Raw genomic sequence first — 23815 nt, 5'->3', positions numbered from 1 at the left:
TTTTTCACAGCGGCAATCAATATTGCTCAGTGTGATGTGATACATTTTCCACTCATGTGCCTTTCCGTACGTCAGCAAACTTCAGTTCTGTATTCATATTGTGATACAGCAGAGGAGGGGGAACTTGTTTGGTTTGTGGTGGGCTCACAGTGGTTTTGAGAAATCATGAATACTAAGCAAGAGGTTAGAAGAATCAGACTTTCAGAACCGAGGGCAACCTGGGAGGATCAAGGTGGTTCTGAAGTGGCAGCTGGAAAACTGGAAGTGATGGAGAAGTTTTTTACGCCATTGCCTCATTCTTCCGTCCATAAAGCAGGGAAGGGTCGGAGAAAAGAAGAAACGAGTTGGGAAGGGATCAAGGACCAATATTATAAGGAGTGTATCTCATCCTCCTCACCTTCGTCCTCTTCTCCCTGGTCATCAGAATCCAATTTTGGAGTTTCAGGACGGTTTTCTGGTTACCATTCTCTTGCACCCCAGTCACGTTCTTGCAATGATCTGTCTGCAGCAAGAGCGAGAGGGAATGTCGAAAAGAGGGATTACATTGTGAAGCTGAAGGATGGCGCAAATATAAGAAAAACTGAACGAGATGGCGCAGAACAAGAATCCCCAGGAATATCCAAAAGCGGATCAACTCAGCTGATCCATGGTGGACGCACAAGAGATGCGGCACCCAACATCAAAAGTCGACAAGACGATAAAAAAATGCTGAAAAATGGAGGTCGCAGGGCAAAATCCATGGAAGCACTGGCGGAAAAAGAAACAAGGAAGGGACAAGGAAACGATAAGAAAAGGGGCGCAGAAGAGAAGCAGAGATTTTCTCGTTTTCTAGATGAAATTACAATACAGGTGCTAAGTCCTTCCAACCTCACTTCTCTAGGAGTAAAAGAAAGGCACAGTTCACAAGGCAATAAAGAACAGTGGAGGAATTCGAGTACGGATAGCTCAGGCTCTAGAGATAAAAGACTTCCGCACGGCACTGCTGTAGAGCAAGAGGTCCGAAGGAAAGGAAAAGGCAAATCCTTGTCTTCTGCAAAGGCAAAAATTTCCGCAGAACCGACTGTATTCCGGAGAAGTAGAGAGTTAAGCACCAGTCCAGATTCAGCATCTTCCTCAACATGGCGGATAGGAGAAAGGGAAGAGCTTAATGCTTCAGCCGTGAGCCACCAACCGAGAAGGGCGACCCGCAGATTGCCCCTGGAGAAAGGACTGAAAAGTGGAAATGTAACGGAGCTACTCATGGAGAAAAAGGAAGCCGTGATAAGTGGTGGAGGAGTCTTAAAAGGAAAGGCAAGTTATTGGCCTCTCAGCTACTCTCTGTAAATTCATACGTGTATAACTATCCATCTAGATGTAGCATAAAACTCTACATTATACAAATGCTTGCTGAAACTAAGAGTTTACCTTTTATGGTTTTAACGCTCCAATTAATGTCCAACTATCTTGAAATATGAACCAGGAGACTATGAGAGTAAAGATATTTTGGAGCAAATGTAAAAAAAATCAAAGTGCACAGAAGATAAAAAAATTCAATATACATAGAGCGCAGGATGATTCTCATTAGTGGCACAGTCAGCTGTATAAATCGGAACAAGATTGGAACGCAGTGCCCGGACTGGCCGGCGGCTCTCCCCACCCGAGTGTGACAGCTTCATTTATTTCTATGCAGCTGCCACGCTCAGGATGGGTGAGCCGCCGGCCAGTCCGGGCACTGTGGTTCAGTTTTTACGGCTGTCTCACTGCACCCTAATAATGGTCTGTTATGGAGGAGGTATTCTGTAAGGCAGAAAGCCTTTTAAAGGGAACCTGTCACATCGGATAACGCTATTCTCACACAGATATAGGGTCAATCTGTAGGTTAGTAGCGTTAGAAAGGTGTGCGGCCACCGAACTGGAAGTGAAGTACCCTGAAGAAAATTGAGGTTATTTCTCTAGGGACTCACAAGTGTGCCGGCACCGCTATGGTCACCACTTACAGCACTGAGAGCGGTGGGTGTGACACGGCAGTGCTGTGAGCGGTGACTAGCAACGCCGGCACTCCTATTATATATGACTGAAAGACGGCGGCTCCCAGGAAGACTAAAGCTCATTTTCTCCCGGGTACCGCACTTTCAGTGCTGTGGCTGGGCCCCTTTCTTAAGGTACTGTCACACTTAGCGATATGACGCGGTCAGGATCGCTGGTGCATCGCTAAGTGGTCGCTAGTGAGCTGCCACACAGGCAGATCTCACCAGCGACATCGCTGGGGACGGGGATCGCTACTTACCTGTCAGACGAGGCGATCCTGACGTCCTCCCGCCCGCGTCCACACGTCGCTCGTCGGCGCCACAGGAAGCACAGCAGGAAGCTGACGACGAGAAACGGCCCAGGACGTTCTCGCGCGATCAGCGATAACCAGCGGGGGAGCCGGTCGGAGGTAAGTATCACACACAGAGATATCGCTATAACGTCATAAATTATAGCGATATTGCTAGCGATATCGCTTAGTGTGACATGCCCTTTACACTACTACTCTGCAGATTAACCATATACTTGCAGGTTAATAATGTTATCCTAGTGTCAGGTTCCCTTTGAAATCCCTCGAAGAAAAGTCAGAATAAACATAACAATATTGCGTGTCAGAACAAGGAGTTTTGCAATTTCTTGTTTAATAAAATTTGCAACTGTTCATGAGATATTAACACTTTTCTTTTCTCTACAACTCGTTACCTAGGAGACCGACCACCTCTGCTTGCAAGCACTATGCTGAAGCTGGCCAGGGGATTAGGAGGCAACAGCAATCTCCAATGATCCTGGCCAGCATCACAGCCGTGCTTACAAGCTTCACAGAAAAGAGCTCGCAAGTACCGCACATGTCCTGCCGTCTAGCAGCGGTGGTCGGGTCTCCAAGGCAACGACCTGTAAACAAAAGAAAAGTGGTAATATCTCAAGAATGGCTGAAAATTTTAATAAACAGTAAGTGGCAAAACTGCTTATATTTACAAGCACTGTCCGATAAAACCCAATTATAAAGATGGGACTAACCCTTTTAAAGGAGAATTAAATGTACACTGCACATACACGCACACTACTGCTCTACTCACACAGGGGAATTTAGACATTTCGTTCTCAGGATCAGTGGAGGTCCCTGCAGTCAGACCCCTAACAATCACATAAATATATTTAAAGGGAAAACACCTTTAAGTATGACACAAGATTTTTGGTTGGCTATAAAGTTTCTGTTATCTATATCGCACTACTAAAAAACATTGATGACTATTTTCTCTCTCATATTTTTAGGTTCAGTATTCTGATGAAGCGCAAACCAGGTTTGTTTACTTTAAAAGTTACATATTTTCTTAAAGGGTTTGTTCGGCCTTGTGACTGCAGACTTGTGAATCTTCACAGTGTGCAGTGTGCGCGCTTTCATGGATTCTCTGTTGCCGGGAGTTGGTGGGTGTGTGACAGCAAGTATGTGATTTTCATACATGTGGTCAAGTGACAACTAGATGTTCTCGACCTCACTTGATACAAGTGAACTGAGCAAGGTCAGACAAGTCTAGTTGGAATGTGACCCGGGAGAATGCAAATCACTTACCTGCAGTTACATGATTGCCTGATCCAGGCACTGGAGAATCCTGACAGCGAACACACTGCGCGGTGTGAAAATTCAAAAGTTTAAAGTTACAGAGAGTGACTGCAGACTTGTACCCCAAGATCAGAAGACCCCTTTAAATTTCAGTCATGTTAAGGTTTTAAGATGTTTTCGACCCGTGACATAGATGAAGATACTTACAGTGCCTTGCGAAAGTATTCGGCCCCCTGGAACTTTTCAACCTTTTCCCACATGTCATGCTTCAAACATAAAGATACCAAATGTAAATTTTTGGTGAAGAATCAACAACAACTGGGACACAATTGTTAAGTTGAACGAAATTTATTGGTTATTTAAAATTTTTGTGGAAATACAAAAACTGAAAAGTGGGGCGTGCAATATTATTCGGCTCCTTTAACTTTATACTTTGTTGCGCCACCTTTTGCTGTGATTACATCTGCAAGTCGCTTGGGGTATGTCTCTATCAGTTTTGTACATCGAGAGATTGAAATTCTTGCCCATTCTTCCTTGGCAAACAGCTCGAGCTCAGTGAGGTTGGATGGAGATCGTTTGTGAACAGCAGTGTTCAGCTCTTTCCACAGATTCTCGATTAGATTCAGGTCTGGACTTTGACTTGGTCATTCTAACACCTGGATACGTTTATTTGTGAACCATTCCATTGTAGATTTTGCTTTCTGTTTGGGATCATTGTCTTGTTGGAAGACAAATCTCCATCCCAGTCTCAGGTCTTTTGCAGACTCCAACAGGTTTTCTTCAAGAATGGTCCTGTATTTGGCTCCATCCATCTTCCCATCAATTTTAACCATCTTCCCTGTCCCTGCTGAAGAAAAGCAGGCCCATACCATGATGCTGCTACCACCATGTTTGACAGTGGGGATGGTGTGTTCAGGGTGATGAGCTGTGTTGCCTTTACGCCAAACACATCGTTTGGCATTGTTGCCAAAAAGTTCGATTTTGGTTTCATCTGACCAGAGCACCTTCCACATGTTTGGTGCGTCTCCCAGGTGGCTTGTTGCAAACTTTAAACAACACTTTTTATGGATATCTTTGAGAAATGGCTTTCTTCTTGCTACTCTTCCATAAAGGCCAGATTTGTGCAGTGTATGTCGAAATATGTCTAATAAACTGTATAAAATGAGAATTGGAGGGTATATAGGGATGTGTGGGTAAACCATAAACGTCTGACAGATGGGGATCAGACTGAAGGAGCCTGAACCTCGCCGGGAAGTTGAGCGGGGCCAAGGTCATACTGTGGAGCCTGACCCTTGTAGCAGAATCCAACCCCAGACGGACTCTTGGAGTGGCTGTGCATATGAAGTATATGGGAGTAAGGGACCAAGCAAGCTTGCACAGCCCCCTCTTCATTTAGCCTGCTGACATGTCTGGCAAAATAGGGACTCTTGTTCTCCCAATAGGTGGAGGTCCCAAAAATAGATATGTCATAAATCGCTTAACACACTACATACTATGTTTATTTTCTGCATTTCTAGTTGTATGTCCCCCTGTAGCTGATCTAATGTCTCTTTATTCTGTATCACCACAACATTCCATCAGTGAGCGTCCAACGCACCCCAATACTAAAGCTCCCATCACATCTCAGCCATCGTGGTGGGGAGGCTCTGGAGGCCCAGTTTTAACTTCTCACTCGGAGAAAAATGTGGAGAACTTCCCGGACACATCCAGAAGGTGTGGAAACTTTCATAGTAGTTGTAACCTAATTTTTAAGTCTCAAATGTTCTTTTATTGATAACACAATTCCACCCCTGCACAAAAATAGTATCCCCTATCCGCAGTGTAGGTGGTTACTTGCAGATCAATGGGGGTCTGACAACAATCCTAAGATCAGGACTCTGTACCCTGAAAACTGAGCTCTGCAGCCCCATCCTGCAGGTGCCTATGCTCAATCTCCGCTCTGTTCATTGTCATTGGGACAGCCAAGTGCAGCTCTTGGCTATTCCGGCAATCCCATAGACAATGAATGGAATGGAGGTCGAGCATGTGAATTCCTGCTACTTTCAGGATGGGGCTCTACAGTCCTGTTCTCAGGGTTCCACAACACTGATTTGGGGATTACGGGGGTCCGAGCAGTCAGACCACCAGAAATCGGCAAGTTATTCCCTATCCAATGAATAGGGAATTCTTGCTTTTTATGGGGTAGTGAATAACCCTTTGAAGAGTCTATCAGCCTGAACTGATAGTGTAAATAAGCATATAGCATTAGAGGGGATATTGCCCCTATAAAAAAAGGACACCTTTCATGTTCTAATCGCTGTGTCCATTCTACAGAAACTGAAGTCTAACCAAATATGCTAATTAGGATGCTTGGTGCACCCCTGGTGTGGCCAAGAGGCTCGAGGCAACATTCTGCCCACTGGTCTTGCATGCCCCTCACTCACTGGACATTGACAGCACCTGATTGGCCTAGCTTTTTCTGCAGACAGTGCTCACTCTACTGAAATCAGTACTACCAATCAACAGTGAGGGAGGCGGAGACATGCAAAACCAGTGGGCAGAAGGGTGCACTGAGCCTCTTGGCCACACAAGGGGTCCACCCAGCATCCTAATCAGCATAAGTGACTAAACTTCAAATTCTGCAAAATAGGCAGCAATTACAACATTAAAGTAGCTATTTTTATAGGGTTATTTCCCCCACACAAGGTCATCTGCTTAGTTTATACTGTCAGTTTGGAGTCACAGACTCCCTTTAAAGATAGGTTAAAGGCGTCATCCATTAAGGTCATCCTTGGTTAACTATAGCAGCCATTTTTCATTTTGGTTAGTGATTTTTATAGATGCCTTATTCTACCCAGCCAACTAAACAACAGTTGGAATAGAAACCATATTGGTTGTCAATTCTGTAAATTACAAATAGACTGATGAAATAGTTAAAGGGAATCTGTCAGCAGGTTTTTACTATTTAATCTGAGAGCAACATGATGTAGGGGCTGAGACACTGATTCCAGGGATGTGTCACTTATTAGGCTGTATGCTGTAGTTTCAAAACAATCAGTGTTTTATCAGCAGGAGTTTATCACTGCAGGACTAGGTGTTTTGTCCATACAGTCCTCCTGCTCTGTTTAACCCCACCCCCACCACCTCTGATTGGCTGATTGCTGCCAATCAGTGGTGTGGGCGAGGTTTTACAGTGCTCAACATTCAGGGAACTAGTAGATCTGCAACAGGGAAAACAGGGATTCTAGCAAAACCACAACAAGAAGTCCAGTAGGTGACACATCCCTGGAATCAGGGTCTCTGCCCCTACATCATGCTGCTCTCATTACTTAGCAAAGACCTGCTGACTGATTCACTTTAATAACTTGGTAGCAGATTTTATAGACAAAAACACTTTCATGTTCTGATCTGTTATAAGACATGTAAAATTAACTTCTGAGCTCACATTTCTATACGTTCAAGGAAGAACGAAAGGTTTTCTGGCACAACCTCAACCGTCCATATCCAAGACCCCGATCATCAATCCTCTGTAAGTTCACATCTGTCTGTATATGTCAGAATTCTGCATTTCCTGGTAGTGAATACTCCCGTTACATCGGTATATAGAGTTGTAATGTCATATCAGTACAGTGATGTAGACCTGGCCCTACTCCATAGTCTTATCCTGCACCACACTCATAAAATTGAGTCTTCTTCAATAATATTTGTTTCGTCTTCACTTCACAAAGTTTGGGTACACTTAGAGCACTAAAACACCCCTGGAAACATTGTGCTCACAGTCAGGACTGGTGGGACACCATATTATGAGGTCGAATCCGACAGAAGCTGTGACTTCTGCTACCTTTTTAGTTGTACCCATGGATGCCATGTTAAGCTTTTAGCACTAGGTTACATTTATCATTTAGTTATATTCACAGTCAACAAATGATTTAAAGCGGATCTGTCACCAAATTTCACAAGAAATGATGAAAGAGAGCTCTTAATCTTGATGAGGCCGGTGTATTTACTTTAAAAATATCAGTCTCCATTCACCTAGCCTGATTGACAACTCCTATGTCTACTTGGAAAGCTTTCTCACTGTTTGCCTGGTCTCATAAAAGGCTCTTTTTAATATCTGGATTATACAAGCCATTCTAACATGGATTTTCAAAGTAAGTACACCAGCCTCACCAGGTCTAAGACAGCTAGATTTCAGCCTAGATTTAAGTGTTTCTCTATAAACATTTGTTAACCCCTTTCCGACATTGGGCATAATCGTACGCCGATGTCAGACTCCCCCCGATGGTGCGGGCTCCGGCGGTGAGCCCGCACCTTTCCAGGCACATGACGGCTGATTTATACAGCTGACGTGCCCGCAACAGCTGCGGGAGGAATCGCAATCCACCTGCGGCTGTTAACTAGTTAAATGCCGCTGTCAATTTCTGGCATGTCAGAGTGAGTAGTCTTGTAAGCCATGCATGCTTTTTGAGATTTTGGCTTGGTTTTTATGCTAAGTCATATGGCAAGGCTTGGTACAGAGTCGATATTGACTTAAAATTGCTGCTTCCAATAAGTGATGCCAGAGTTCTAGCCCTTTTACTCTCTCAAGAGGCAATTTACAAATTTAATTTTCCAGAGGAGCATGCATGGCTTATTAGTGTCCTCACTCTGACATGTTACATGGAAAATACATGTGAAGAGACACAGACAAGCTTGTGTGTGAAAAGATGGGAAGGAGCCACACAGACTTACATTGAAGGTCACTTCTAGCCCCCCAAGTCATAGGTTGTGCCATAGACCCTACAAACCTCTGCTCAGTGACAATTGTGTGTTCTTTATACACCCTTCTCCCTCATTACCTGTCATGTGACTGGGCCCAGACTGAGAACATGGAACAAGACAAAGACTCCTTGAACCAGAAGATCACCGAACTCCTGGACCATCTTGTACGGGCACAAAGCACGATTTGTGCGCTGGAAAAACTGAATGTAAGATTTTCCTCTGATTTTCACAAGAATGTATTAAAGAGGTTGTCCCCTATTTTATCATTGATTACCAATCTTTAGGATAGGTCATCAATATATGATCGGGGTCAACACCCGTCAGCCCTGCTGATCAGCTGTTCTCGTTGTCGGTGGCTGCCGGAACTACTCAGTTGCGGAGCTGCTCCATCTTCTGATAGTGGCTGCGGCTGGGTACTGCACATTCACCTCCGATTGATTGGAATAAGAGGCTGATGTGCAGTACCCTTCCGCGACCACTATCAGAAGACGGAGCAGTGCCACAATTGAGCATTTCCGGCCGGTGGCAGCCGTCACTGAGAACAGGTGATCGGCGGTGGTGAAGGAACCTGACCAGTCAGACACTGATGACCTTTCCTAAGGATAGATCATCAATGGTAAAGTAGTGGACAACATCTTTAGTTTAGAATGAAACATAAAGATGCAAACCATAGAATCGCATACGCCGTAACATTTCATCCTTTATTTCCTGATTGACACCAGGATCGGGACAAAACCACTTAATCCCTTTAAATGCAAATCAAATCAAATTTTCAGAAATAATGAAATCGGTCATGTAACACAACACAGCATTTCATTCTTTCACTCTGGTCCATGAAATTCACTTTTACAGACGCTCTGGTTCTTTAACATTACATGGAAAAACAAGTGTTGAGTGAAAGGCGCCACAACAACCCCTCCACTGTCGTCACTTTCTGCTTAAAAGGTGCCTATAATTTAAAACTTCTGAAACATCAGTCAGAATTCCATCGGTGCAGGTCCAGGTGCTGAGACCCCAACCAATCACGAAAAGGAAGGGGCAGAAGTGCTCAGCTAAGTGCTCAGCCTCTTCATGCCCAAGGAGAAAGGGATCGATAAGAGTTCTACAAGCATGCAGTATATCTGAGTAATGTATTTAGACTTCAGACATTTGCTAAATCTTGGTGGCGCTCATTTCATTTTAGGTGTCCTCTCTTTTTCACCATTTACCTCCTGACATGTTGGAAGCAATGAATGACTCTCACCAAAGTCCCAACAGTGGCATTCAACCAGAAGGCTTCAAATCAACAAGCGCCATCTCCATACAGACTGGTTGTGCAGACATTGGCAGCGGCGATCCGAAATGTATCAGCGATGACAGTAAAGACGAGGGGATTCCTGCACCGCGCCTGACTGCTTTTACTCCATGGAGTCCTGGGAGGCAAAGGTCATTCCCTGCTCTTCATACCCTGTACACCTCCACTGAAAGCGAGTGCAGCTTAGAAGATACGCTACCTACTTGTAAACTGCTGTCTCCACGTTTTCCCAACCTCAGGGAAAGTTTTTCGGATGACCGGAATGATGATGGAAACCTCGATGTAAGAGAATCCATTTTCGGTAGTCTAAGAGCTCATTCAGACGTCCATTTTTCACGTACAAGTTCTACCCTTGTTTTTCACAAGAACTCGTTCCTGTGATACTCTAGTCCAAATTTTTTTGCGGTCCAGGTGGTCGGCACAATATTGGGGAGACATGTCTGATGTTGACCCGAGTGCTGGATCGAAATTGTCAATGCAAGTCAAATGGGCCCATTAAGAAAAATGGGACTGCTCTCGGATGCAGTCCAAGTGCTGTCCATTTTTCACAGAGTGCTAGATAGAAGGTAGAAAACTTTTCTTTTCAAAACTTAGATAAAACACTGAATCACGTACGTGAAAAAAAAACGGACTTTCGAATGAACCCTAAGACTGAGCGTTGAATTTTGTCCCACCAATCGTGTGTGCAAATTGCGCACCTGATTAGCTTCCTGTGCTCATCCGCATAGCAGATACGTGCAGGAGCTGCCTATTTCCATGCACATATTTGACCCGTCCGTCCAATGGATGGACCACTCTAATTTAGATTATCGTCAACTGAAGGGGAACAGATAATTTGCTAAGCAAGTTTTCAGGAAGTGTCTTAGGACGAAATGGATATTGTCCATCACAAGATATTATAGATTGGGCTGTATATGGAAATGGGAAGGGATTTCTGTAAAGCATTTTCATAAATACAGGTCTTGAGTTAAGTCGAAAGTTTTGAGACCACCCATACTTGTGTTTTTAGCTATGTATGCAATAACCAAACTGTAAAGAATATTACATTAATACAAATCGAAATGGCTTTCCATCTTTCCAAAAACTTTTTCCAACTTCCTCTACTGTTTTCAGAACCTACGTTTCACCAAAAGAACTTTCTCCATCACCATATAAAGTTTAGAACCAGTTATGGTATCGCAGTGTAGTCGTCCAGGCATAGGAATATTCTACAGTTCTGAAATATTGGGTATTCATTAATTAAAATTTGTGTTTTTTTTAATCTGTTGGTAACTTTACATTTACTTTTGCCTCTTGTTGTTCCCGTAATCTTTCTATACCAACAGAGCTGCGATACCAAAACCGAACAGAGAAAATCCGGGGCTTTAAAGCCTTCACCTTCTCTTCCAAGCCTCCTTCCCACGCATCGCACCCCACAACAAAACCATCATGTCAGAGCAAGTAGTTCGGAGAGCTCCGGAGAGGATCCACTCATCAACTGGGCTGAGATGAGGTCTCAAGATCCAGCGCTCGATTACATGTCTGCCCAGAAGATACTGGATACACTTTTGGGGTTCCCCACAACTTCAGAAAGATTTGGCATTCCCAAGCCTCCAAATTTAACTGAATTTTCCTCAACTATTGAAGGACATATAGTTAAAAATGAAATCCAAGATTCAAACAATCCAAAAGTAAGCCCTCCAATAAAGAATATGCCATACGCACCATCAAACCTTGATGATCTACACTTCTACACAGAGAGATCTTCTCAAGACGGTTTTGTCGGCAGCCATTACAATCCCTTGTACATTCCTAATGACGATGTAAACCGTAGGCTGCAGTCTACAGAATTCGTAACTCCTCCACTTCCGGCTAAAAAATCTCCATTTTCAGGACATTTTCCAGATACTTGTCATCATCACCTCAATCCTGTCGGAGAAATTGAGTTTAGACCTTTGGGGAAAAATGAAGGTACAGCCCATCATAAATCAGTACCGCCAAGTTCTTTGTCCCTACCTGATCCTCCGATCGATCCCCCCGGCCAGTGTATTCCGTTTGTACTAAGAAGTCCATCGGGAAGTCAATCAATTATGGGAACCTGGGAAGGTCAACATCATGGTCAAAACGGCGGAAGGGATAGAAAGGCTAAAAAAGAAAGAACGGTGACTTTTCACACGATGGTCAATGATGGTCAACCAAAACACAATCAGGTAACAGTGAGATCAAAGTTCATGCCCCACCGGTTCGGAGATCAAGAAGATAACTCGTTGGATTCTTTGGATTCAACCATGCTTTAAGTGCAGAATTTTTAACAAAAAAAAATGTTAATTTTCAATCTTGTATTTGTTGAAATTTGACACTTGAAAGATCCGACAATGACCATTTATTTAGTGTCACTCAAGGTATCACATTGAGAATGCCCCTGAAAAGGACGGTGTAACAGAATCTTCCATCTATGTTCTTCAGTTCAGAGTTAGATATGTATTGTGCCATCTGTATCAGACTCATTTCACTATAAAAAGACTGTACATGTTGCAATAATTAAAGTTATTGCAAGAAAAAAAAGACAATTTGGGAGTAACGGTATAAAATAACTGTACCTATATGTTGATGAGTTGTAAATATTATTTCTGTAGTAATAAGGCCAGACTATTAGGCTCTGTTCACACTAACGTCATGGCTTCCATTAATGACGGAGACATGACAGGTCTGATGATTCTATTTTGTAACATGTCCTGGAGGATCCTAGTGATTGTGGATAAGACCATTAGGTTTTCATTTAATTTATACAACTGCAGACTACGCTATCGATCAATTCTGATCAATAAACAATGCAAACTCTGATAGATCTAACAGTAGTGTGAACAGAGTCTTAGAAGTCAGTAATCTTATATTCGTAGACGGCAGAGATTTCCTAGAAGCCCGTTCCATAAAAATAGTGTATACTAAATGAAAATAAAACTTCTATGTTTGGTCAAAGCTTGGCTTATTGTTTTAAAAGGAATCTGTCAGCACAAAATGACTGTTCAAACCAAGCTCAGACACCCAGTGTATCTTCCCGTGTACTGGTTTGTCATCTATCTCTGCTCTCCTCCTGCATCATTGACATCTCTGGTTTTACAGGACCAAGAGAAAGGAGGAGATAGATGGCAAACAAGTAGGTGGAAAGGTGCCCTGGACTATGGCTTTGCTAAAGGTGCACCGACTGTCTGTGCTTGGTCTGCACAGTCATTTTGTGCTGACAGAAAAATATTCAGAACTAAGAGTCCTCAGTGGTTGATACCTTTTAATGCCTAACTGAAAAGATGGTAACAAACTGCAAGCTTTCGAGACTACTCGAAACTTCATAGACACTATGCCTGATGAAGAGACCTGAGCAGTCTTGAAAGCTTGCAATTTCTTTTCAGTTAGCCATTAAAAGGTATCAACCACTGAGGACTCTCAATTCCACATATTTTTTTATCTACTGGCTAACACGGTACAAAGATACAGGAAATATATATGTAATTTGTGCTGACAGAATTTCTTTAATACAGCGCACCTAGATGCTTCAGCAGTGTAAGGCTCTGATCACGAGACAGGCACTACATTCAGGAGTTGTTCTCAGGGCTGCCACCGGGAGTTTCAGGGAACCATACTGGTAACATTTTCGGGCCCACTTGAGACTCAGACCAATCTCCACCTCAGCTCCGTCTCCACCCCTCGAACCTTACACAGTCCCACATCCCACTCCTGGAAAAACTCCACTTCTCCACCACGTCCTTAACAAGCACACATTAGCAGTTCGCAAAGAACACCATATCACATTCACAGCCATCAGCTTTGGCCCCAACATTTTTAAAGCCGCCACCATGACCAGGTAGACTCTCTTAGCAGGGCCCCACTCTACTCTAACCTATTAAGGATTTCTTCAAATACCCAATACTCTCTTTAGGTATCATTTTTCTTTATTTTTCTTTAAGGGAGTGTGTGACATACATTTTTTAAAATGACCAATAATACCACATGCTAGGGACAAAAAGAGAAAACATAGTAGTTTGACAGTAAATGGCTTCACCCAAGCACTAACCTTGAATGGAGAAAAAGTTTTGGTGTTATCACTCATATTCTCTGAAAAAAGGCCAAGAAAGCAAAAATTCTGCAGGGGTATGTAAACTTTTGAGCACAACTGTATATAGTGTCAGTGTATAGGTAAGGGGTAAGGTTTCTCCTTGTGGAGAGTGACATAACAGCTCTGGATTGTCAAGGTAAGGGGCTTATTCGCTATGCAATGCTCCTCTGGGAAATTTAATATGCAAATTGCCTCTTCAGAGAGAAAGTGGACTTGAATTCTATAGCGCCACCTGTTGGAAGTAGCGATCCTACAAGTCAAAAGAATAGCTGCTTCCAACAGTTGGTGCTATAGAGTTCAAGTTCTCTTTCTCTCTGAAGAGGCAATTTGCATAGTGTATAGGTAATTGTTGTGAATTCGCTTTCTGGCCTACCTCTTGTTACTAGTGAAGGTAATGGAGCTGGTTGTATTGACAGAGGGGTCGTGAGTTCTCTTTCCGGGCTCCCTCTGGTGGTTACTGGAGGTAATGGAGCTGATCTAATTAACAGAGGCCTGCCACCTGATAATGAGGAGGATGACTGGAGATCTGGAGTTTCTGACTGGATTTAAGACAACCGACTCCCTCTATCCCTGCTGGTGATTTTTTCCTGCCTCCTGAGGTCTTAGTTTCCAGCTCAGTCCCTGCATTCTCAGCTAAGTGTTCATTTGCTATTGTTCACATTTGACCTGGTTTTGTCTATTTCGGTTTTGTGTGGTCAGCCAGCTCCGGCTGGGGCTGTGCTGAATTTCCATCCTTATGTTACTGCTTGTGCCAGACGTGTTGGGCATTTTTTGCAGGGTTTTTTGGCAGATTGCAGACAGTGTCTTTCCTTTCCTGTCCTGTCTAGTTAGTGTGGGCCCCATCGTTTGCTCAGTCTATTTTCCTACCTGCGTTTGTGTTTTCATCTTGTCTCACCGACATTATATGTTTGGGGGCTATCTATTCGTTTGGGGTCTGCTCTGGGGCAGTTTAGATTTCCCCTTTCTTGCTTTAGGCTTATTTAGTTCTTCGGCTGGGTCGAGGCTTCTAGGATCAACGTAGGTACGCTTCACGGCTACTGCTAGTTGTGTGGATAGCATCAGGGGTCTGCAATCCGCTTAGGTACCAACCTCTCTGGTGTTCTGTGGCTTAGATTGGTCTTGCTTTCCTCCTCGGTGACCCAATCATAACAGGTAATACAGTTATCACCAGTGACTTTATACACAGCAGTTCTATATATAGTATTCAGTGTATAGTGTAAGTGTGCAGGTAACACACTGACTCAACAGCAACATTTCTAGTTGAAGTCCTTCATCTTCGCTCTTCTTCTACATACAGCGCAGACAGCCATCACTTCTTCCAACCTGGACTTTGCAGAAAATAACACACAGTATTCTAGAGCACCGCTTCCACATCACATTCCCCAATTTTTCCACAACTTCTACACCACCTGAAGAAAAAAAACAACATAGTGCAGCCTTGCACAGTAACAGCCCCCCTCTCACTGAAAACTCTATCTTCAAAAATAAAATGCAACACAGCAGTAATAATGCCCCTTATTTAGCCCCTACAGTAATAATGTCCCACATCCTGTCAATTTCCTGTAATAATGTACCCATCCTGGCCCCTTGTCTCATTCCTGGCCCATATGTTCTCTCTTCCTGCCCCTATGTCTCCAACCTGCCTCATATGTTATCCCATCCTGCCCCATGTGTCTCCATCCTATCCTATATGATATCCCATATTGCCCTGTGTGTCTCAATCCTGCCTCCATGTGACCTTCCTTCCTGCCCCATATGATCACCCATTCTTCCCCATGTGTCTCTATCCTGCCCCATATGATATCCCATCTTGCTCCTTGTGTCTCCATCCTATCCTATATGATATCCCATATTGCCCTGTGTGTCTCAATCCTGCCTCCATGTGATCTTCCATTCTTCCCCATGTGATCTCCAATCCTGCCCCATATGATCTCCTATCCTACCCACATATTGCGGCTTTCAGTACAAAAAAAAGTTTAAAACATTTGTAAAAAGTTTCTCTTTAGTTCGTACATGGCTGCCGTGGTCCAACGGCATCCTCTCTCTCATCCATTTGAGGCACAGACACGCCGGCTCATGGCAGTGACGTCATACGCTGACAACGAGCACTGACGCCAGCTGCCAGCCTGTGATTGGCTGGCGGCTGTTAACTATTATTGTGCGGGAATGGCCGGTGGCTTCCCACATGACAATAGATTTTAACTGATCTGGCAGGATCCTGCCTCTGGGGTCAGGTGAGCAGAACCACAAAGAGGGGGCCTGGTCCGGGCCCACCTCTGCTCACCAAGCCTAATATGCCTGTAAGGGCAGCAATGGCAACATGCCTACAGACTCTTACTAGCCAGGTATATTAGTGTCCTTTTGGGGTGCATTTGGCTTATTTTGCACATTCAGAGTTAAAATTGTGACGCTGCGCCGAACGCAACAAGTTGCATTTTTGTTGCGTTCCGCGCAGCGTAAAAACGACACATGCGGATGCGTCAGCATACATCCGCATGGCCTGCGTACCCAATGTTAAAAATAGGTACGCAGGACGCATGCAGACGTAGGCGGAGCTGAAGGAAGAGGTGCGGCAGTGGGCGGGGCTTAAAGGAGGAAGGAAGTAGGCTGCCATCCACAGTGCTACACAGCGCAAGTGTGAAACCAGCCTAATACAGTTTAGAATCCACTGGAGATGTTGGCTGTCATGATCCAGGTTGGAATATGACAGATAAATGCACTAGTAACCTTTTTTTTTTCTCATGCGGTGTGCTTAGAGATAGTTTTGCCCCCGGTGGCCATTAGGGTCATTGCACTGTGGTGGTTTCAGTTCTAGTTTTGCCCCCCTGTGGCCGTTAGGGTCATTGCACACTGGTTACTTTAGTGCACGTGATTATATAGCAGGTGTGATTGCTCTGGCTCTGCTATAAAGGAGTGTCAGGTGTTGCAATCAGTGTTGGTGATATTTCTCATTTGTAAGCACCACTTTACACAAATTCAACAGGTGGGTGTAAATTCGCTCCCTCACATATTTTGGTGGAGCTACTTTACATAAAAATTGTGTGACTATTCAAAACTATTGTGTGAAAATCAAACCACAATTGGGGGGCATCCAAGAGTTGTCCGATTTTTTGGCATTGACGATTTTGATCCGACACAACAGGTCTTTTTGCGTGGACTGATCGTTATGTGAAAAATCACGGACATGTCAACGGCTCCATTCACTATTAAAAAGTTCAAGTTCTATCTGCGAAAAACACGAATAGCACTCGTACGCAAAAACAGACGTGTGAGTGAACCCTAAAATTTATTCTATGGAACTAGAAGCATAACAATAATAGTCGCTCAAACTGTGACAGGAATAAGAATGACAACAATCACAACTGGCCGCTTCCAAGATTTAGCTTGGGGACATTTGTAGTTGTATTATCGCTTTATTACTGATTTTTCTTTTTTAAAGCATTTAGCTTTAGACTTCTATAGACAATTAAAAAAGTTTAGGACGTCAGATGTGATTGCGCCCCATCTTTGATGACACGTTCCTCTCCAATCATCACTTCTGCCCAAGAAGCTTTGCCTTTCTTTTTCTCCACCAGGTTAACCTCTCTGCCTGGATTCTCAGGCTTTACATCCTTGAGTGTGGCTTTCAAGAACAGGACTGAAGGCTGCTCTCCGGCCGTCACCGTCTGTCCTCGTTTGTTGCACATCTCAGTTGCTAGTGAAGGGCTCTCCAGAGCTAACAACCTAGTAAGAAGATCAAGTGGGAAGCGACAGTTCCGACTGCTGTATCCATGTATCAGGGTGCAAAGTGCTTTATGGCGAGAACTTGGCAAGTGGCGGTAAAAAGCACAAGCCTGGAGGCAGTTCAGTTGGCTCACCAAGCGAAAAAGCCGTACCCAGTTATTTTCTAAGTGGGCTTTGTTGATATCAAGAGCTAGTCGGACGTGTGGAGATTGCCGCAGTGCACAAGGGAGTTGCAAAGCTCTGTGTGTTGTATCCGTATTACCTGCATGGGAATAAAGTGGGAAAACAAGTATTAAAATTCCATCTGAAGACATCAAACCTTCAACTTGTCAAGCCCTTATGGCTACTAAGATCACAATCATCTGCATTTTCTTCTACATAATACCTGGATGAAGCCAAAGAGGAGGTTTTCATAGCTGAAGCTGCTTCAGGAAAAAGCCTGCAGTCTTTTTCTGAAGCAGCTCTGTTGGTGGTTTTGCCAGTGACTTTTTTTTCTGTAATTAAGACTAAACATGCTGCTTCTTTGCTTCACGGTTTCCAAACCCAGAAGCGGTTAAAAGTAGTAACAAAAGACTGAACATATGCACAGCAGTGTAGTTTCTTCATTGCTGTGCATTATGTTTATTTTTTTGCAGTGGTTTTGCTCCGCTTTTTCTCCCGGATTCCAGGCGGAATCTACCTAAAAAAAAGACTCTGTGTGCACATACCCTTAACATATATTCAGAGTTTTTTTCAAGTGTATTTTCATGCAGCACTTCTTCAAAAAGTACATAAAAACCCCTGTAAGAATATGCTATTAAAAAGGAGTTTAAGTAATCGAAAACTTTATATGATTATCTCTTTATTATTAACCATTTTTGGCTATATACTAAAATGCACCAAAATTAGATGGGTCTTAGAGAAAAGAGGGCTGTAGTGAGTTCCTAATCCTCCTGGGAAATGTCCACTTCCAAAACAAAGACACATAAAATGAACTTGTTGACTGGATTAAGATCTTTTTAGCTTGTTAAATTCACGTAAAAGCTCAAAAAACATAGAGGGAATTTTTTTTTTATGGAAATGTATATATTTTTGGCCCAAAATATTTTTTCTAAATACGATTTAGTAAAAACCATTCTGCAATGTGTCATCTGTAGCCTGCATGCATTCTCATACATTGCAAGCTGCTCCATCCAGTTCAGCAAAAAATCTGTCAGATGAGTGATCAGGGGTCTTGCTCTCTAAGCTGACCTCTTCACAATAAAATAAAAAAACAAAACAATATCTTGGTAACTGGGTATAGAGAATGTGACTGGGATGTTTTATGCGCTAAAAAATGTTTTGCTATATGACTTTTTGTACTAACAACTAAGTTGAAGCTTTATTTAGCAGTTCTGATGATTGACATGGGTGAGACACCCACCAATCACCAGAACAGGGCCTTTTTTAACCCCCTCTGAATGGAGCCACATTGTACCACTTCATTCATTCTCTATGGGACTGCCTCAAATACCTGACTACAGAGACACCTGCCGATCACCAGACCAAGACACTTTTGCCCCCCTTTGGCTGGACTGCCATTCCATCATTCTATGTTGGAGAAACCTGAGCTTTGTACTCCGTTACCCGTTTCCCCTGACGAAGGCAAAGCTGAAACGCGCGTCGGGGCGGACGCAAGTGCTGCTGTGCCCTCTTACATATGGTCTCTCTACTAGATGTGCCTCTAAAGGCCCCGTTACATTTAGCGATGCACCAGCGATCCCGACCACGATATGACTCGGTCAGGATCGCTGGTGCATCGCTAAATGGTCGTTAGTGAGCTGCCAAACAGGCAGATCTCACTAGCGATGCAGCAGCTGTCGGCGGTCAATACTTATCTGTCAGACGCGGCGATAATGACTTCTTCCGCCCTCGTCCATGGCTCGCTTGTCGGCGCCAGCAGGAAGCCGACGACGAGAAAACGGCCCAGGACGTTCTCGCGTGATCACCGATAACCAGCGGGGGAGCCGGTCGGAGGTGTGTGTCACATGTAGCGATATCGCTAGTGATATCGCTGCTGCGTCACAAAATCGGTGACGCTTTAGCGATATCGCTATGTGTAAAAGGCCCTTTAGAACTCTAATGTATATACTCTGTTTACTTTTCTAAATGTTGATTGCCTTGGTGCATTCTGTGCATACTCTACCTGTTAATGATCACAACACCACTGTGATGTATACCTTGGGCATTTGGTCTATATTATCTGCATTACAATATGATGGCTGATTGCCTAATATAATTATTTTATTCTGATGACCTTCACCTTGCACTTTACAGTGCACATACGCACCTTCTTTTTCTCCCCTTCCAAACCTGTTCCTATAATGAAACGATAATAAAGTGCTTATATATTTTTCCATCATTCTGGATTGTTTGAACGTTTTTTTCCTTCTTTGCCTGTAATCTTGGAGAATCTCTCCTGCATCACAAAATCTGAAGTCAGAAATGAAAACAACTCTTACCTAAATTATAAAGAAGGAGAAGAGACTGGAATTCAGCTTGTCTGGGAAATTCTCCACTACCTTTGTAACATTCGATCAGTTCTGCAAAGCTTTCCCGAACCTGTGTGGAGTGTAGCACTTCATCATAGTCTGCTAGTGGCAGGTCCCTCACCAAGTATGTGGCACAAAGCAAAAATCCAAGGCTTCCTTCTAGCACAAGAGCCCCTCCAGGCCCCCTAATTCTCTGCACTATGAGGTCCTGCCTCACAGCACGCAGGCGATCAAACACAAAAGAGTAAGCCTTGGCCAAAGATGACAATTCCCTAAAGTTGACACTTGAGCAAACATCCATCACGAGATACTGAACTGTTTTGGCTAAGGTTGCAGGGGGTCGTAGGTCCGTAGGACAGGACAGTTCTTTGCCTGCTGCAGGGCGGCTATACTCCTTGACAGTCTTTTTGGGATCAGCAATAGGACGACCTCTTCCTCTCGGACCTTTACCTGCCCGCTGGGCTTTCTGTATTTCATACTGATGCAGACGTCCTTGGCTTTCACGTTCTTGCCTTTCTCTTTTTGGGCACATATCAAGGCATACACCAACTGGAGGAGAGGAGGAGTCCATGATGTTTCACTGCAGTTCACAGTAGTCTAAAAGGGAACAAAAAAAAAATAATGTAAAAAATATGTTCATGAAGTTTGGACAATAAAGTAGGGGCTCCATAAGGGTCTATTGACTTATATTTGGATCAGTTGTGAACATTGCCATTTGTTTTCTGATTTTTGATAAATGTGCAGTCCAAGTACAAAACAACAAAAAAACAGCACGTACTAGTCTCATTGATTTTTTGGCAGAGACTCAGCTACTGAATTCAATGGGTGCATTTAAAAAAAATACAGATGCACATACAGACGCCATCAATCATTTGATTTTAACAGGTTCGTTGCAAAGAATTTATAGAAAAATAAAAAAAGACACATGGAAAAGATGTGAAAACCCAACACACGGACACTTTATAGATGAAGATTTTTTAAATAAAATTTGTATATTTTTTGTAGATGAAATGCAGACGATTTTTCATACGATCATCTGCGCGCTACCTGTATACCCTCATACGCACTAGATAAAAGTTAGCCGAATATCTAATTTGTACGGGGTCCTCCCGACTGTCATCTGAATATCTAGTGTGTATGGGAGACCCCCTGACTGTCATCTGAATATCTAATGTGTATGGGAGACCCCCTGACTGTCATCTGAATATCTAATGTGTATGGGAGACCCCCTGACTGTCATCTAAATATCTAATGTGTATGGGAGACCCCCGACTGTCATCTGAATATCTAATATGTATGGGAGACCCCCTGACTGTCATCTAAATATCTAATGTGTATGGGAGACCCCCAACTGTCATCTGAATATCTAATGTGTATGGGAGACCCCCTGACTGTCATCTGAATATCTAATGCGTATGGGAGACCCCGACTGTCATCTGAATATCTAATGTGTATGGGAGACCCCCTGACTGTCATTCGAATGTCTAATGTGTTTGGGAGACCCCCGACTGTCATCTGAATATCTAATGTGTATGGGAGACCCCCGACTGTCATCTGAATATCTAGTGTGCATGGGAGACCCCGACTGTCATCTGAATATCTAATGTGTATGGGAGACCCCGACTGTCATCTGAATATCTAATGTGTATGGGAGACCCCCTGACTGTCATTCGAATGTCTAATGTGTTTGGGAGACCCCCGACTGTCATCTGAATATCTAGTGTGTATGGGAGACCCCCGACTGTCATCTAAATATCTAATGTGTATGGGAGACCCCGACTGTCTTCTGAATATCTAGTGTGTATGGGAGACCCCCCCGACTGTCATCTAAATATCTAATGTGTATGGGAGACCCCGACTGTCTTCTGAATATCTAGTGTGTATGGGAGACCCCCCGACTGTTATCCGAATATCTAGTGTGTATGGGAGACCCCCCCCGACTGTCATCTAAATATCTAATGTGCATGGGAGACCCCCGACTGTCATCTGAATATCTAGTGTGTATGGGAGACCCCCCGACTGTCATCTAAATATCTAATGTGCATGGGAGACCCCCGACTGTCATCTGAACATCTAGTGTGTATGGGAGACCCCTCGACTATCATCTAAATATCTAATGTGCATGGGAGACCCCCGACTGTCATCTGAATATCTAGTGTGTATGGGAGACCCCCTGACTGTCATATGAATATCTAATGTGTATGGGAGACCCCCTGTCATCTGAATATCTAATGTGTATGGGAGACCCCCTGACTGTCATCTAAATATCTAATGTGTATGGAAGACCCCCGACTATCATCTGAATATCTAATGCGTATGGGAGACCCCGACTGTCATCTGAATATCTAATGTGTATGGGAGACCCCCTGACTGTCATTCGAATGTCTAATGTGTTTGGGAGACCCCCGACTGTCATCTGAATATCTAGTGTGCATGGGAGACCCTGACTGTCATGTGAATATCTAATGTGTATGGGAGACCCCGACTGTCATCTGAATATCTAATGTGTATGGGAGACCCCCCGACTGTCATCTGAATATCTAGTGTGTATGGGAGACCCCCCGACAGTCATCTAAATATCTAATGTGTATGGGAGACCCCGACTGTCTTCTGAATATCTAGTGTGTATGGGAGACCCCCCCGACTGTCATCTAAATATCTAATGTGTATGGGAGACCCCGACTGTCTTCTGAATATCTAGTGTGTATGGGAGACCCCCCGACAGTCATCTAAATATCTAATGTGTATGGGAGACCCCGACTGTCATCTAAATATCTAATGTGTATGGGAGACCCCCCGACTGTCATCTGAATATCTAGTGTGTATGGGAGAGCCCGACTGTCATCTAAATATCTAATGTGCATAGGAGACCCCCGACTGTCATCCGAATATCTAATGTGTATGGGAGACCCCGACAATCATCTGAATATCTAATGTGTATAGGAGACCCCCAACTGTCATCTGAATATCTAATGTGTATGGGAGACCCCCTGACTGTCATCTGAATATCTAATGTGTATGGGAGACCCCCTGACTGTCATCTAAATATCTAATGTGTATGGGAGACCCCCGACTGTCATCTGAATATCTAATATGTATGGGAGACCCCCTGACTGTCATCTAAATATCTAATGTGTATGGGAGACCCCCAACTGTCATCTGAATATCTAATGTGTATGGGAGACCCCCTGTCATCTGAATATCTAATGCGTATGGGAGACCCCGACTGTCATCTGAATATCTAATGTGTATGGGAGACCCCCTGACTGTCATTCGAATGTCTAATGTGTTTGGGAGACCCCCGACTGTCATCTGAATATCTAATGTGTATGGGAGACCCCCGACTGTCATCTGAATATCTAATGTGTATGGGAGACCCCCAACTGTCATCTAAATATCTAATGCGTATGGGAGACCCCCAACTGTCATCTAAATATCTAATGTGCATGGGAGACCCCTGACTGTCATCTGAATATCTAATATGCATGGGAGACCCCCGACTGTCATCCAAATATCTAATGTGTATGGGAGATTCCCGACTGTCATCCAAATATCTAATGTGTATGGGAGACCCCCGACTGTCATCCGAATATCTAATGTGTATGGGAGACCCCCCGACTGTCATCTGAATGTCTAATGTGTATGGGAGACCCCCGACTGTCATCTGAATGTCTAATGTGTATGGGAGATCCCTGACTGTCATCTGAATGTCTGTGTATGGGAGACCCCCGACTGTCATCTGAATATCTAATGTGTATGGGAGACCCCCGACTGTCATCCGAATATCTAATGTGTATGGGAGACCCCGACTGTCATCTGAATATCTAATGTGTATGGGAGACCCCGACTGTCATCTGAATATCTAATGTGTATGGGAGACCCCGACTGTC

The 23815-nt window shown here is 43.7% G+C and overlaps 2 protein-coding genes across 3 annotated transcripts in view; one reads left to right on the top strand and one right to left on the bottom strand.

Annotated features, from left to right (window-relative positions):
• Nucleotides 1-3255: 3255 nt before the first annotated feature.
• LOC141058159 (uncharacterized) lies at nucleotides 3256-12499 on the top strand. Its single transcript, XM_073554304.1, has 6 exons — nucleotides 3256-3308; nucleotides 5150-5281; nucleotides 7010-7076; nucleotides 8407-8514; nucleotides 9492-9884; nucleotides 10928-12499. Exons 4-6 carry the CDS (start codon nucleotides 8416-8418, stop codon nucleotides 11876-11878), a joined length of 1443 nt encoding a protein of 480 aa, XP_073410405.1. The 5' UTR covers nucleotides 3256-3308; nucleotides 5150-5281; nucleotides 7010-7076; nucleotides 8407-8415; the 3' UTR covers nucleotides 11879-12499.
• A 4460-nt stretch (nucleotides 12500-16959) lies between these two features.
• SAC3D1 (SAC3 domain containing 1) overlaps nucleotides 16960-23815 on the bottom strand; it is a 29470-nt gene continuing 22614 nt past the window's right edge. For both annotated transcript variants that reach the window (XM_073554446.1, XM_073554445.1), the window contains exons 2-3: nucleotides 19896-20522; nucleotides 16960-17677 (exon numbers count right to left, since the gene is read on the bottom strand). In XM_073554446.1, the coding sequence (XP_073410547.1) occupies nucleotides 17169-17677; nucleotides 19896-20496 (1110 nt within the window). In that variant the 5' untranslated portion in view covers nucleotides 20497-20522 and the 3' untranslated portion in view covers nucleotides 16960-17168. The remainder of the gene's footprint in view (nucleotides 17678-19895; nucleotides 20523-23815) is intronic.

Source organism: Dendrobates tinctorius, unplaced genomic scaffold (genome assembly GCF_039654945.1).
Source record: "Dendrobates tinctorius isolate UK_male_01 unplaced genomic scaffold, ASM3965494v1 ptg000211l, whole genome shotgun sequence".
Taxonomy (NCBI): domain Eukaryota; kingdom Metazoa; phylum Chordata; class Amphibia; order Anura; family Dendrobatidae; genus Dendrobates; species Dendrobates tinctorius.
This window is presented reverse-complemented; position numbering and strand designations above follow the sequence as displayed.